General features: G+C 34.6%; 1 protein-coding gene across 2 annotated transcripts in view; it reads left to right on the forward strand.

Moving 5' to 3' along the window:
- PRMT3 (protein arginine methyltransferase 3) overlaps positions 1-14,678 on the forward strand; it is a 128,083-nt gene that overhangs the window by 58,518 nt on the left and 54,887 nt on the right. For both annotated transcript variants that reach the window (XM_057299124.2, XM_063608135.1), the window contains one exon: positions 10,264-10,342. In XM_057299124.2, the coding sequence (XP_057155107.2) occupies positions 10,264-10,342 (79 nt within the window). The remainder of the gene's footprint in view (positions 1-10,263; positions 10,343-14,678) is intronic.

Raw genomic sequence — 14,678 nt, forward strand, 5'->3', positions numbered from 1 at the left:
AAGGAGAGGGCAACGTTACTAGTTGTTGCCAAATTCTCCTCAATGCTGTGTACCAGTTGACTTTCTTACCAACAGTGGAATGAGAATACCCATTTTTCCTCAGTCTTACCAAAGAGTGTGTTGAAGGGTCATTTTTAAATTATTGACTTTAGGTTTTTCCTGCCACCCAGGCATTGTAAATCAGGGTTGTATGTTTGGGGCCTGTCTTATGCATATTGGAGACGGGGTGGAGTTAGGGAGGAAGTATGTGTTTGACTGCTCAACACCAAGGTTCTAAACTGAATTGGGGAAATGGGTGACAGCAGATGAGACTGTAAATTCACATTTGCTCTGTAGATATATTTGTTTGTCCCAGCTCTGTTATTTAGGGCAGTTTCTTCTTAGAGTTCTCACTTTGGTTGAACTTTGGGCTTTGTCTCCTATTTCCTCCATGTTCGTTGACTAGGTTTAGCAAATGCTCTCAAGGCGAAAGCTATTATTAATATGTAATATGTAATAATACTGATGCATCTAATAAGATGTTCTTTTTTTCCTCCTAGCATATTTGTTGTATTTAGAGTGTCAGTAGGTCCTAAAATACATTGTTGCTGGAAACAGAATGAGATCTTGTTCTTTATATACTGAATCATGCTGTCAGTAACTATTTCCTATAGCCTCAAAAGTCTGTAAGTATTCTAGATCACTGTATCCTAGTCCATTTGTGCTGCTATAACACAATACCTGAGACTGGGTAATTTATAAACAAAAGAAATTTATTTCTCACAGTTCTAGAGGCTCCAAGTTCAAGATCAGAGTTCTAGCAGGTTGAATGTCTAGTGAGAGCTAGATCTGTGCTTCCAAGATGGTGCCTTATTGCTGTATCCTCACATGGCGGAAGGAATAGGAGGGAATGAACCTACTTCCTCAGGTTCTTTTTTAAGGGCCCCAATCCCTTCCAAGCCCTCATGACTTAATCACCTCCTGAAGACTCCACCTTTAAATACTACCACATTGGTGATTTAAGTTTTAACATATTTTGGGGAACACACTCAGACCATAGCACACACTGTTACTATATAATACTATAATTTTTTTTAATAAAAGTGCTTGGGGCCAGACACAGTGGCTCATGCCTGTAATCCCAACACTTTGGGGGGCAGAGGTGGGTGGATCAGTTGAGGTCGGGAGTTCAAGACTAGCCTGGCCAACATGGTAAAGCCCCGTCTCTGCTAAAAATAAAAAAATTAGCCTGGCATGGTGGCATGCACCTGTAATCCCAGCTGCTCAGGAGGCTGAGGCAGGAGGCTGACTTGAACCGGGGAGGCCGAGGTTGTAGTGAGCCAAGATCACGCCACTGCACTCCAGCCTGGGCAACAGAGGGAGACTCTGCCTCAAAAAAAAAAAAAAAAAAGTGCCTGGTAATACTTTAGTTTTACTTTTCTTTTTTGGGAGAGAGGGTCTTGCTCTGTTGCACAGGCTGGGGTGCAGTGGCACAATCATGGCTTACTGTGGCCTTGACCTCCTGGGCTCAAGCTATCCTCCTGCCTCAGCCTCTGGAGCAGCTGGGACTACAGGCATGCGCCACAATGCCCAGCTCGTCTTTCAATTTTTTGTAGAGACGGGGTCTCCCTGTGTTGCTCAGGGTGGTCTCAAACTCCTGGGTTCAGAGGATCTTCACTCCTCAGCCTTCCAGGTGTTGAGATTACATGCATAAACCACCATGCCTGGCCAACATTAATTAGTTTTGAGAGTGGAATATCCAGTTATCATTAATGAATTTTTTTCACCCACCATGGGGGATTGGGAATATTGTTTTAGAAACTGTTTTTGTGAGTCTGGAATAAGACCCACACGTGCCTTGGGAAAGATTTTTAGAGATTCACTTTTTCCTTTGATAGACTTGCTTATTGGACGGTTTTCTGCCGTCTGAGGAATAGGGCCAATTTGACTGTCAGTCTTTTGTTGATTAAGTGAGAGTGCCATCTAGTGGGAGAAAAAGCTAATACAAGTTTTTTAAACTTTAGAATATGCAGAGGAAATTATTTCTTGTGCTAAGTTATGTTCTCCAGAAGTCCACAATACTAAAAAGTTGGGAACTGTATGTTGGAAGGTGAGAGAAGTGGAAGAAAGTAGTCTTGCAGAACAGTAGCACGCATATAATAGGGACCTAATAAGTAGCCGTTATTACCATGATTCTTCTTCTTGCATGAAAGTTGGTGATCGAGTTAAATAATAGGTAAATTAGGAGCTTCTCTGACAGATATTTGTGATTAATACATGTAAAATTCTATTGTCATTTTTTGACTATGTGATATATAGATATTATAAATTTTATCCTTTTTTGTCTTTAACCCTATTACTCAGGACCCACCCCTGGTCCCCCAAAAAATGTTACCAGTTTCTAGTATATCCTTCTTAAAATATTACACTCTATTATAAACATGTATGTATATTTCTTGGCATACTCATTCATTTAACAAATAGTGTGGCTACTATGTACCTGGCACTCTTCTAGGCGGGATAAAGCAGTGAACCTCATATTCAGTGTAAGGTATGCATATTCTACATATTGTTCTGTACCTTGCTTTTTTCATCAATAAGTTTCCCTCTAATGACTGTTATAGCTGCATCCCACAAATTTATTCAATTCAAAATACACCCTTGTGATTTCTGCTTTGGTCCATGGATTATTTAGAAGCATGTTTAATTTCTAAGTGTTAAGAAATTTTAAAAATGTCTTTCTGTTATTAATTTCTAATTTAATTTGGTTGTGATAAGAGAACATGCTCTATATGCTATCCTTCCTTTAAATTTGTTCAGACTTGCTTTATGGCCCAGCATATGGTCTCTCTCATTGAATGTTCCACATTGATTTAGAATGAAGTACCTACTCTGTTATTGTTGGAGTGTTACATAATTACCATTTGAGTCAAGTTGTTCAGGTCTTTTAAATCCTTATTTATTTTGTCTATTAATTCTGTTAATTACTGAAAGAAGAAGAATGAAATTTCTACCTATAGTTCAGGGTTGTCTCTTTCTCTTTTCAGTTCTGTCAGGTTTTGCTTCAGGTATTTTTATATGGTTATTAGGTGCATACACATTAGGTTATTATGTGTCATTGATAGTTTGGCTTCTTTATCATTATGAAGTATTGTTCTTTGTCCCTGATAATGTTTTTAATAATTGTAATTTTCTTATGGTTAATGTTTAAATGTTATGGGTTTTCCCACCCTTTTTCTTTAAATATAAAAACATAGGTTAAAAGTGGATTTCTTCTATATAGCACTTTCTTGACCTTTCCTTTTCTAAACCTCTCTAACAATCTCTTCCTATAATCTTAATTTTTTTAAAAAAATCACTTTCACTTTTTCTTTGCAAAATGTAGTATGAAAAACTATGGTCTTTTTAGCTTGTGATTATTTGCCTTTTTGTTTTCTTTTTTAAAATTTTATATGCAAATAGTGTATAACAATGATATAAAATTTGCAAGATATGAAAGAGTTTATATTGAAGAGTTAGTCTCCTTCCCTTCCTATACCCCTACTATTATATTCCATACACAGAGGCAATCATTTTGTCTAATTGTGTACTGTTCCACACATGCTATAACCATTTATAAGCAGATATGAATGTGTTCTTTTTGCTTTCACCCACGTTATTGTATATTATGTATGCTAGTTATATAAATCTTTGTATAACCTTTTTAGTTGTGAAATGTACCATACACAGAAAATTGCATAAACTTACAGGTACAGTAATAACAAATAGTTATATAATGAACACCTGTGTGATCATCAGCCAGGCGAAAATATAGAAAGAAGACATCCAAATATCATTTCTCAGTTACAACTCCGTACCCCAGAGGTAACCACTCTCCTGACCTTTATGATAATCATTTCCTTGCCTTTCTTTTTGCTGTTACCACTTATACTTACATCCCTAAACAGTGTAGTTTATATTTACCTGTTTTTGAAATTTATATGAATGGAGCAAAACATACCTTTTTCTTTTTAAAATGTGTTTTTGCTTTCTTCACTCAGTCATGTTCATAACATTCATTTATATTGCCTATAAGGATAATTTATTTTCTATAGATGTCGTTGTATGAATGTACCACAAGAAAACACATCGTAGGAAAGGGTTTTTTAAATTTTACTGTTGGTGGGCACTGGATCATTTCCAGTTTATTATGCAAATAATAGTGCTATAGTGTGCTTGTACGTGTGTGGTCTTACACTTCAGCACTCATGTCTGGGTATACAATTAGGAGTAGAGTTGCTAGATCACAGGGTGTGCTGCTCTTAAATGTTAATTCCAAAGTACTGTACTTTTCCAAAGTACTGCAGTAAAATTTTATTTCATACCTCCATAGACTTCTCAACCCTGGGTATTGTGTGACTGCTAATCTCGTAGTCATGTAGTAGTTTCCCATTGTGTTTGAATTACTAATGAAGTAATATATTTTTTGTCTTATGGAGTAATTGTATATAATTATTTTGCCCATTTTTCTTTTGGGTTGCATACTCTTTTTTTTTTTTTAACAATTAGTATTCTTCATTGGTGATGGAAAATATACAAACGTGTATATGTGTGTGGCTGGCCAATATCTTTTCAGACTCTGTGACTTCATTGTTTTTATGAGCAGAGGTTCTGGGTTTTAACATAGTCAAATGTATTGGTCTTTATGGTCAGACTTTTTTCCCACAGGAACATGAAAATATTCTCCATAAGCTCTATACCTTTCCCTTTTACATTTAGGTCTTTACTCCACTCATACAGTTGTGGGAATAAAAATTGTCATAGTCTTTCTGTGGGCAGTTTGATGATACATATCAAAATTTTGAATGTGCCTATCCTTTAATCCAAGAATTCTACTTCAAGAAATTTATCTTGGCCAAATACATTAAACATTGTACAAAGATGTCTATGTGTGTATATACAGATGCCAACACAACATTTTCCTACCCATTCTATGGCAAATAAGTGCAAAGGGTAAAGGTATCCCTGTTGAGTGATATCATCAGCCGCCTGTATTTTGCCAAGTGCATAACAGTGTAATATAATCTTTATCAGTCACTGTGGAGCTGTAAGGAAAGTATCTTACCCAAAAGGATTTTATATAATTACTTTGAAAACGCTCATGTAATTTCATTATCACATTTATGATAAATTAGGTGGTTAGCATTAGCACATTTTAAGATGGAAGGGTCAAGTGATAGACTGGGGAATCATTGAAAAAACTTTGCAGTAAAAATGTTTAATATCTAAGGCTATTATAACAGTGAAATAAATAGAGATTGCATTGCATTCTGTAAGACCTTAAGTTTGGTACTTTTTTTTTAAGCAGAGAACACAGTAGATTAGGAAAGAATGCTTATTTATTTGCATTTTGGATACCTCTAGAACAGTGGTTTTCAATGGGGTGGAAGAGGGGACAGTTTCACACTCCTGGGGTTATTTGAGCTGTGGGCAATCTCTGGAAACATTTTAGATTGTTAGAATTTGGGACTGTGGGTTGGGTGGGGACAATGGTGCTGGTGAGTAGAGCCCAGGAATGCTGCTAAACATCCTTCAATGGACAGGAAAGCCCCTACAAATTTATCTGGCCCAAAATGTCATTAGTGTCAATATCGAGAAACCCTGCTTTAGAATGATTGTTTCTATGCGTTGATAATAAGTTAGCCTCTAATTTGGGTCATATTATAAAGGTACATGACCTGGTATGGGGCATAAAGGATTTTCTTGGAGAGTTGACATTATGACAGTATACTTTGTTACATGAATATGTCATAGAAGATATCATAATCACCCTGCATTTAACTAATTCACCAAATTTGTGATGTTCTGCATTCTTTTTACGTAACACTTTGCTAGGTTCCTGTGGCTCTCTCTAAACACGTAAAGCCACCTTCAGCATGCTGCCACTGTTCTGCTTCTGTCAGTTGCATTGTTTACCAAGAGCTTATTGTGTTTGTTTGCCTGCTTATTTATGTAAAATCAGTTAAATATGAACACAAACTATTGACAAGATTATATAAAGGATATAGTTGGTTTTTTTCTATGCAAACAAAAGTGACTGCTTTGGAAACACTCAGGAAGAAGAAAACACTAAAAAAATGCTATGGAATGGAGCAAGTAAAATTGTTTGTAAACAAATTGTTTTACTCCATTCCACAATGTTTTTTTGGTGTTTTCTCCTTCCTGAGTTGTCTCCTCCTAGTTTGAAGAGCCCGAGTAGGAGGGTGGAAATCATATAATTCAAGGAGGTTTCTCTATTTGGCAAGTGCTCATAGATTTTTTTTTCTTCTATTTCAAGTAACCAAAACTGGAAATTATCTAAAACCTATGAATGTGTTTTAGATAGGGAAGATGATGAGGATTCCAGTCAGTGGATATATCCTCAAAGAATGCTGGCAAACGAATCTGTATGTTTTTACTTAAAATGTCTTGTTTCCAATTAACAACTGACTGCCAGCTCCAATCACATCAAAAAATTCTGTCTACAGTGAATGTTACAGAATTTGAGAGTAATACTGGTAAAAATGTTATCAACTACTTATTATGATTCAGAGATATACTACATAGAAATTATGATTATATTATATAGGCTTGTGTATTTGTTGCAGGTAATCTTTAAATATTTCAGATTATTGAGTCTTTGTCATCATCCTTCAGATTAACTCTTCCATTATATTTGTAACTCTACCTTGCCTTACCTTTTTTTTAATAAATTTTGCCTAGAGATGTATCAGTAATTCAGTTATTTGAACTAAAAAAAGTTAGAAAGGCACCTTATACTGAAGGTATCAAAAGTTTCGTTTATCACTAATGTATCTAATCCAAGAAGATATGAACAGCCATTTTAAAAACAAGATTCCCACTTCAATGAATGAGGTTAATATTCTAGTCCCTGATTTAATTCCATATGTTCCTTTATAGTAATCATTAAAGTATAAATGCAGTATTTAATTTTTTAAAAGTAGATGTCACTGTTGAAAGAAGAATGCCCATGAGCATCATGGGAGAAAATATCAGGCGTAATTCTCCTTCCAGATGGCACCCCTACAGGTGAGGCAGCAGCCTGTGAAATTACAGTCTGAATTACACTGCAGATGAGCGGGGCATTTGGACCAGAGCCTTCTGATATCAGTAATGAATGACTTGGTTCAGAACCAAGGACAATTCCCAGGAATTTAAAGGCTGTTGTATCACATAGGGAGACTATCGTAAAATGAAGTTTAGCAAAGTGGAAAGTTGAGAGAAAGGACAATGACCATTAGCAATACGTATGTGAATCTTTTCATCTGCTAATATTTTTAACTGGATATTTTATTCATGAATGTCTTATTAGTTCTATATATATGCTAATATTTGCACTGATTTTTCCAAACTAATATTTTCACAATGAATGGTGGCTAAGGGCCAGTTGCCAACTGAGATATTACTCTGAAATGATTGCACACCCGTTGTAAATTCTAATCTTGTTTAATATGGTCTATGGAAAATTTTTCATTTTTGCAATGCTTGAATCCTTAACAAATGTAGTATAATACACATACTAAATCTTATTTTCAATTAGACAAATCAATTTAAGAGGCAACATAAAAGGGTGATTCAGAACTTGTATAGTGAGATCAAGGTTCGAATTCTGTCTCATTCACTCCCCATTTATGTGACCGAACTATTATTTTAGATCGCAACTTACTTAACATAAATAAATTAAATTGGAATAACAATAAATGGTGCTTTGGGGAAGAATTAAATGAAATAATTTTTATAGAGGCATCACAATGAATTTTAACGATTATCACCACCATTATTTGTCAGTTTTAATTTTAGAAAACAAAATATCATTTTAAAATAACATTTTAATTTGTACCACAAAAATAAAAAGTAGTTTCATTTTAACAAATATAATATTACACATAGTATTAGTAACTTTTATTTATTCATTTTAAAGTTACATATTGAGTTCCTACTATGTACCAGACACATTTTCAGCCTTCAGGAATATAGCTTCAAACAATATGACAAAGTCCGTGATCTTGGAGCTGATATTTTAGTAAGGAGACAAAATAAAAAGAAAAATAAATAGTATTTTCATTCATAAGTGCTATGATGAAATACAAAGCAGGATAAAGAAATGGAGCTTGATGAAAGAAAAAGAAAGGATATTTTATGTAGGAACATCAGAGAAATTCTTTGTGATAAGGTAACAGCTGAGCTGAAAGTTAGAATACTAGAAAACAATTTGACAGTGACAAATCAATACAAAATTTTTGGGCCTTTGTCCAAAAAGGATTGGAATGTAGTGAATACTTAACTTGTACTAAAGTGTTAATTTTATTTATTTTAAGTTTTGAAACACAACAGTCTTGCAAATAGGGACCATTTTTTTCACCAAATCTATTATGTTTTACCAGCCAATCTTTTCTTCGTAAGATAGATGCCTTCCATTTAATAATTCCTTGGCATAAATTATAATTCACTATAAGCAACAGTTGAATGCCTATTTATAAGCATTTGTGTGTGTAATCTGCATGAATATGTCAGATTGGTAACGATTTCTTAGTTGTATCCCATAAATCCCTTGTTCTTTGAATACATAGATAATATTAATGGGGAACTAACTTGTAAGAATTTTACATATTACTGAAGTACTCTATCCAGAAAAACATGTTTCTGTCAAATCCTTAATTTTCCTAACGTAACATATTGATAAACAAGCTTTGTTCCTAAGCCTCTGTTTAATGGGCAGTTATTTTTGTATCAATGAATCAGTGAGTTGGGGGGAATAGGCCAATACCGATGTAGAGTTGCCGGCAATTCAGTTCAGTTCCTTTATAAGTGATTCAAGCATGAGAGCTGTATTTTCTATATATTAAAATTGCTGTTAATCTCTTGTGAAGATTATCCATTCTGGGTTTGCAGGTTTTTCTTGTTCTAGAGAAACCTTTAAAATGTTTTTTGTAATGTGGTTAAAGAATATTATACTTACCCCACTGATCATTTATTTGTGCACAGAACAAATGAGTGGATGAGAACAGTTTTGATATAGAATGCTAAAGTAAAGGTAAAATTAATGTTGGTTCACCCTGAGCAATAAGATGTACTATGTGCTGAGCACTTGGCTTTCCCTGCTGCATAGGGCTGTTGGGGGGTTGGACCCTAGAAGGAGAAAGACTGACTGAAACTGATAGAGATTTGTCAGTCATGATTATTTGTCATTTGTATAATAAACTGTGAAGCACAGTATTAGAATGTAGCGTATTTGTGACACCAATAGTGGCAAATTCTTTTTTCATTTGTACTGTATTATTTACCCTTTCTTGGTAGAGGATTCATTATCATACTCTAAAATCGGTAGTATACCAGGATCATGTTTCATGAATTATATTTCCATGAACACCAGTTATGCAAGGTGTTGATAGATGTTAAATAGAAAAAAAAAAGGTCTGTAGTCAGAAAGTGGGTAATACTTGGTTAAAATATGTTCAGCAATTCTCTTTACCATAAGAACTACTCAGAACTTTTAGTGTGCTCATGCACATTATGAATCTCTAATAGGAGGATATGGCAGCTGGCGTTTCTTAAACCTTTTTGACTAAGGATCCCTCCACTTTCTTTTTTTTTTTTTTTTTTTTTTTTTTTTAATACCAAAAAGAAAGTCACTAGACAGGAAATTATTTGGGAAGTGGTTTTCTAGACTAGAGTTTCTCAACCTTAGTTGAGCACCTTAGTGCTATTGACATTTTGGACCAGGCCATTCTTTCTTGTAAGAAGCTGTCCTGTGCATTGTAGGATGTTTACCAACATACCTTGGCTCTACACAGTAGATGCCAGTAGCATCTCGTTCATCCCCCACCCCCAGTTGCAACAATCAGAAATTACTCAGACATTGCCACGTGTTCCCCAGCAGGCAAAATCAAGTGGAGAACCACTGCTCTAGATGGATATTGCATCATTCCAGGGAGTTATAGGGCTTGTTAATAATTTCTATCCAAACATTTTTTAATGATGAAGAAAGAGTAGTCTGGAAAGTAGAATCATAGATAAAGAAAATGCAGTATATTTTACCACAGTAAACTTTCTGGGTTCACTTTATAAGCTGGCCTGATTTTCCAATAACTTCTACTGCAAAAAAATAGTTTCAGATTTTGCAGAGTATTATTACATCTGTGGCAGAAAAAAAAAATCTGTAATTTTACCACCGATGTTTAAATCGACCTGCTTATGAGAGTATTGCACATTTCTAAACTCTTTTTTTCCCCTTTTTTTATGCAGGGCTATTTTCTTCTGTTTGAGTCTATGTTAGATTCTGTCCTTTATGCAAAGAACAAATACTTGGCAAAAGGAGGCTCGGGTGAGTATAAAATTGTGGTTTTAATAATCTAATTTTAGTCTAGCAGAACCACGTGAACCTTTGGATTTCAAATAAACTATGCATGGCTGAGGAAGTTCCCGATAGGGATGAAAGATGTTTCCATTACAAGAAGCTTTAAGACATTTGTTTACTATATTGTTGAAAGTAGAATATTATATAAGACATGGGGGACTCCAAGGTAATGGTATTCTCAAGAATGCTTTTATTAAAAGGTCCTTTTAATAAATATCTAAAGACTAGGTTTTGGAAGCTTTTTGATATTCAAACTCAAATCTAACAAACTCCTTTTTATTTTTAATCCTCATATCATTTAGTTCCCTTTTTTCCCAATGGCATGTTTCATTCTAAGTTGGAAATTATTCATGACTTCACTAAATCTGTAAACCCGACTTCTCTGTGATTTTCTGAGAACGTTTCAAGTAGTGACTGGTTTCTAATGAGTTTTAAAAGTGCCACATAACCAATCCACATATAAAGGGATCCTAATAAATTTGGAAGGCTTTCTTTTCATGTCTCTGGAAAACATTTAATCATATTAACTCTGCATACTCAGAGTGAGATTCTGTTTTTACAGACCGTCTGCTGTGAGCAATTATATACATACAAAATAATTGTCTTTCAGGACAGGGATTGTGTTTGTTTAGCTTTAACTCTTAAATGAGCTCCACAGCTTCTAGGATGTAGATGGAGCATCATCCATGTTTATTGAATTGAGTCATTTAAAGAATCATTAAAACTGAATTGAATGGCATGTTCCTCCTTCACTTACCTCCCTGCATCTTAACCTTTCTCAAAGCTTCAGAATCAGTAAATGGTTTCCATGGTCAGAATACAGTTGGTAAAACTGTCACATGAAACGGGCAGGCATTTCAAACTAGTGATGCAAAGGACTTGACCATAGTTATGCCTCCTACCATCCATGTTCTATGAAATTACTTTGGCAGTTTTGGTACAGTTAAAAATCAGGCCGGCCAGGTGCAGTGGCTCACGCCTGTAATCCCAGCACTCTGAGAGGCCAAGGCGGGCAGATCACCTGAGGTCAGGAGTTCAAGACCAGCCTGACCAATATAGTGAAACCCCATCTTTACTAAACAAAAAAAAAAAATTCCAAAAATTAGCTGGGCTTGGTGGCAGGTGCCTGTAGTCCCGACAGGAGAATTGCTTGAACCCGGGAGGCGGAGGTTGCAGTGAGAGGAGATCCTGCCACTGCACTCCAGCCTGGGTGACAGAGCGAGACTCCATCTCAAAAAAAAAAAAAAAAAATCAGTAAGGCCAAAACATAAATACAGAGAAAATTCTCCAGAACAAGAGAGTTCTTTTTATAATAGCATTTAAATGGATTGCCTTTCTTTTTCAAAATGTGCCCATTTTATCACTTTATTTTCTGCAACCATTTCAAGATATGTTCCCAATCTCTGTCATGAACCTGGCTAGAATTTTTAGATATATTTTACCCTGCAACAATTGGCTGCAACTTTCTGTGATTGCAGTGGCTTTGTTTTTTTAATGACTACTCCAGGTTGAATATCCCTTATCTAAAATGGTTGGGACCTGCAGTGTTTCAGATTTTGTGTTTTGGGGGGTTTCGGAGTACAATCTTTGCATTATACTTACTGGTTGAGCATGCTTATCTGAAAATCGGACATCTGAAATGTTGCAGTGAGCATTTCCTGTGGGTTCATGTCAGTGCTTAAAAAGTTTTAGAACATGGAGCATTTCAGATTTTCAGATTAGGGATACATAAACTGTAACATTTAATGACTTAAAAACAACATTATACATCATTTGTTGACCATCTACTGGCTGCCAAACAATATACTCTGCCTTCATTTATGTTACTAGACATAATCCTCACAAGAGCCCTTTGAGATTTTACAGTCTCCTAAAATTGTCCTGGATGACACATATTAAATGGCTAAACCATGATTGTTTTTTAAACTCACATCTGCCAGCCTCCAGTATTCATGTTCTTTTTACTAAGCCTTGTTTTCCTACTAAAATGTATTTTTTAAATGTGATTATTGCCTTGACATTCTAGGGAAGATCCAAGTAACTGTTTCCAGACCTGCCTGACTTGATCTTATTGAGGAACTGACAGCAACTTAATACATTTAAATTGAATTCTCACTGAAATTCATTAAGAACTTACAGCAATGTGAACAATAGCAGAGCTATTTCTTATCATCAGAGGCATAAAGTGGAGGCTTATATATGTAGCTCTTTCTATACTTTTATATAGCTAATATTAGTATTAAGATAATACAGAGGTATATTTAAGAGAGGTCAGCATTTAACTCCTTAAGCAGTGCTGTTGAATGTTATTTGTTAACAGAATCAAGAGAAAGAAAGAAAATTCAGAAAAGAGTAACACAAAATAGTTTAGTCTACTTGTGTTTTTGAGTATGTCTCGATGCATATCACCAGTCATTTAGATGCTCATTGTTTTATCACAAAGCAAAGTTTTCCTTTCTGTTTTTCTGAAGGAAAGATTTACCAAGTAATTAGTAGTAAAAAGATGATAGAAAGAATGAATGCAGTATGAGAGAGGGAAAATATTGAAGGCCCATACAAACGTGATGGGACCACAATTTATTTTTACATGAGTTTAAGTTCAATTTATGTCTCACCATACATATTATGGTGAGCAGTAAAGGCTTTATAAAGCACAGGCAATAACTTGGATGTTCATCTACCCCATTATCAATCAAGCAATTCCACTGTGTTTTAGAGTTATATATTTACTACCCTTACTTCTAAGAAAACTAATTTTGTAAAGTTCATGAAAGCAGGTTTACTAGCAACGATTTCTACTATTTCTAGCTAATACTTACTAAGCACTAATTGTGTATCAGGAATTGTAATGTTTTACATGCAGCCAACAAGAGATGAGGAGGAAAAATAGGAAAATACTGGTTATGACCAATGGGTGTTTTTACAACTACGATTAAGACTAAAATAAATGTATATTTTAGGATGACAACATAGAATATAAATGTTTTATGTGCTAACAATGTCAAATACTCCATCTCACAAAAATTGGAAAGGGAATGCAGACAGCAGGTAGAAGTGTTCACATTTTAATTGCTTTATCTTTAATAATAGAAACTTAAAGAATATTATTTAAAGCTGACGGATCAAGTAGTAGAATTATTAAGTACATTTAGCACTACAAAGCTAACATTAAATTGAGTGATGAGGTTGGTGGTGGTAGATCCTATGTCTCTTGACTATGGTGGTGATTGCATAACTGTGTGACTTTATCAAAGCACATGCAAATATATACCAAAAAGAGTGAGTTTTGCTGCATATAAATTATACTTCAGAAAAGAGACTTTTAAAAACAGCTGAAGTAGCAATTCCCACCTTCTTCGGGTCAAATGAATTATGAGATAATTTGATTCCTAATTTTTCTGAAAAATAGAAGGGTGCAGGATGGGGGGTAGCAGAGAGAATACTGCTACCAAATATTAAAACACATTATAAAGCCTTAATAATTAAAACAATATATTATTGGTTCTTGAATGGAGAGATGCGTTGAAGAGAGTGGTATAGGCCTGACTATACATGGCATCTCATATAATTGAAGAAATGATATACTGTAGCAAATTCTATTGAGACAATTGTGTAAAAAAAAAAAGTAAAGTTTAATCCACACAATAAATTGTACACTGTGAATTTCAAATAATCAAAGATTAAATGCAAGATAAGTCAAATGCTAAAAATACTAAAAGGAAACATAGGTTTATAAACTTGGGGGAAGGGAGTCTTTCTAAATAAGAACTTTAATTCAGAAACCCTGAAAGAAACATTGATAAATCTAATTGCATCTATATAAATTTCTAAATGGCAGAATATGCTATAAGCAAAGTCACAAGAGAAACTACATACTGAAAATAATTTTTCAATTTCTGTCACAACAAAAAGCTAATCTCTCCCACATATAGGTAGATTATATAAATAAATAGACCACAAACCCAATAGAAAATTGGACAAATAATTGAACGGTGGCTTACAAAGAAGGAAATACAGATGACTCTTAAACATGTGCTCAGTCTCTGTCGTATTAAGAAAAATGTCTTAAGAAATCTTTGCTTTACTCAAGGTCACACAGAATTTTCCTGTGTTTCTTGGAGTTTCAGTTTTTACATTTATGTCTATGATTTATTTCAAATTAATTTTTGTGTATAGTGTGAGGTAAGGTTAGATATTAATATTTTCTAGCACCCTTAATTGAAATGCTATTCTTTCCCATGAATTGCTTGGCATATCTTGAAAATTAATTGGCCATATTCATGTGAGTCTATTTTTGTGTTCT

The sequence above is a fragment of the Pan paniscus genome, chromosome 9 (genome assembly GCF_029289425.2).
Source record: "Pan paniscus chromosome 9, NHGRI_mPanPan1-v2.0_pri, whole genome shotgun sequence".
In the NCBI taxonomy this organism is placed as follows: domain Eukaryota; kingdom Metazoa; phylum Chordata; class Mammalia; order Primates; family Hominidae; genus Pan; species Pan paniscus.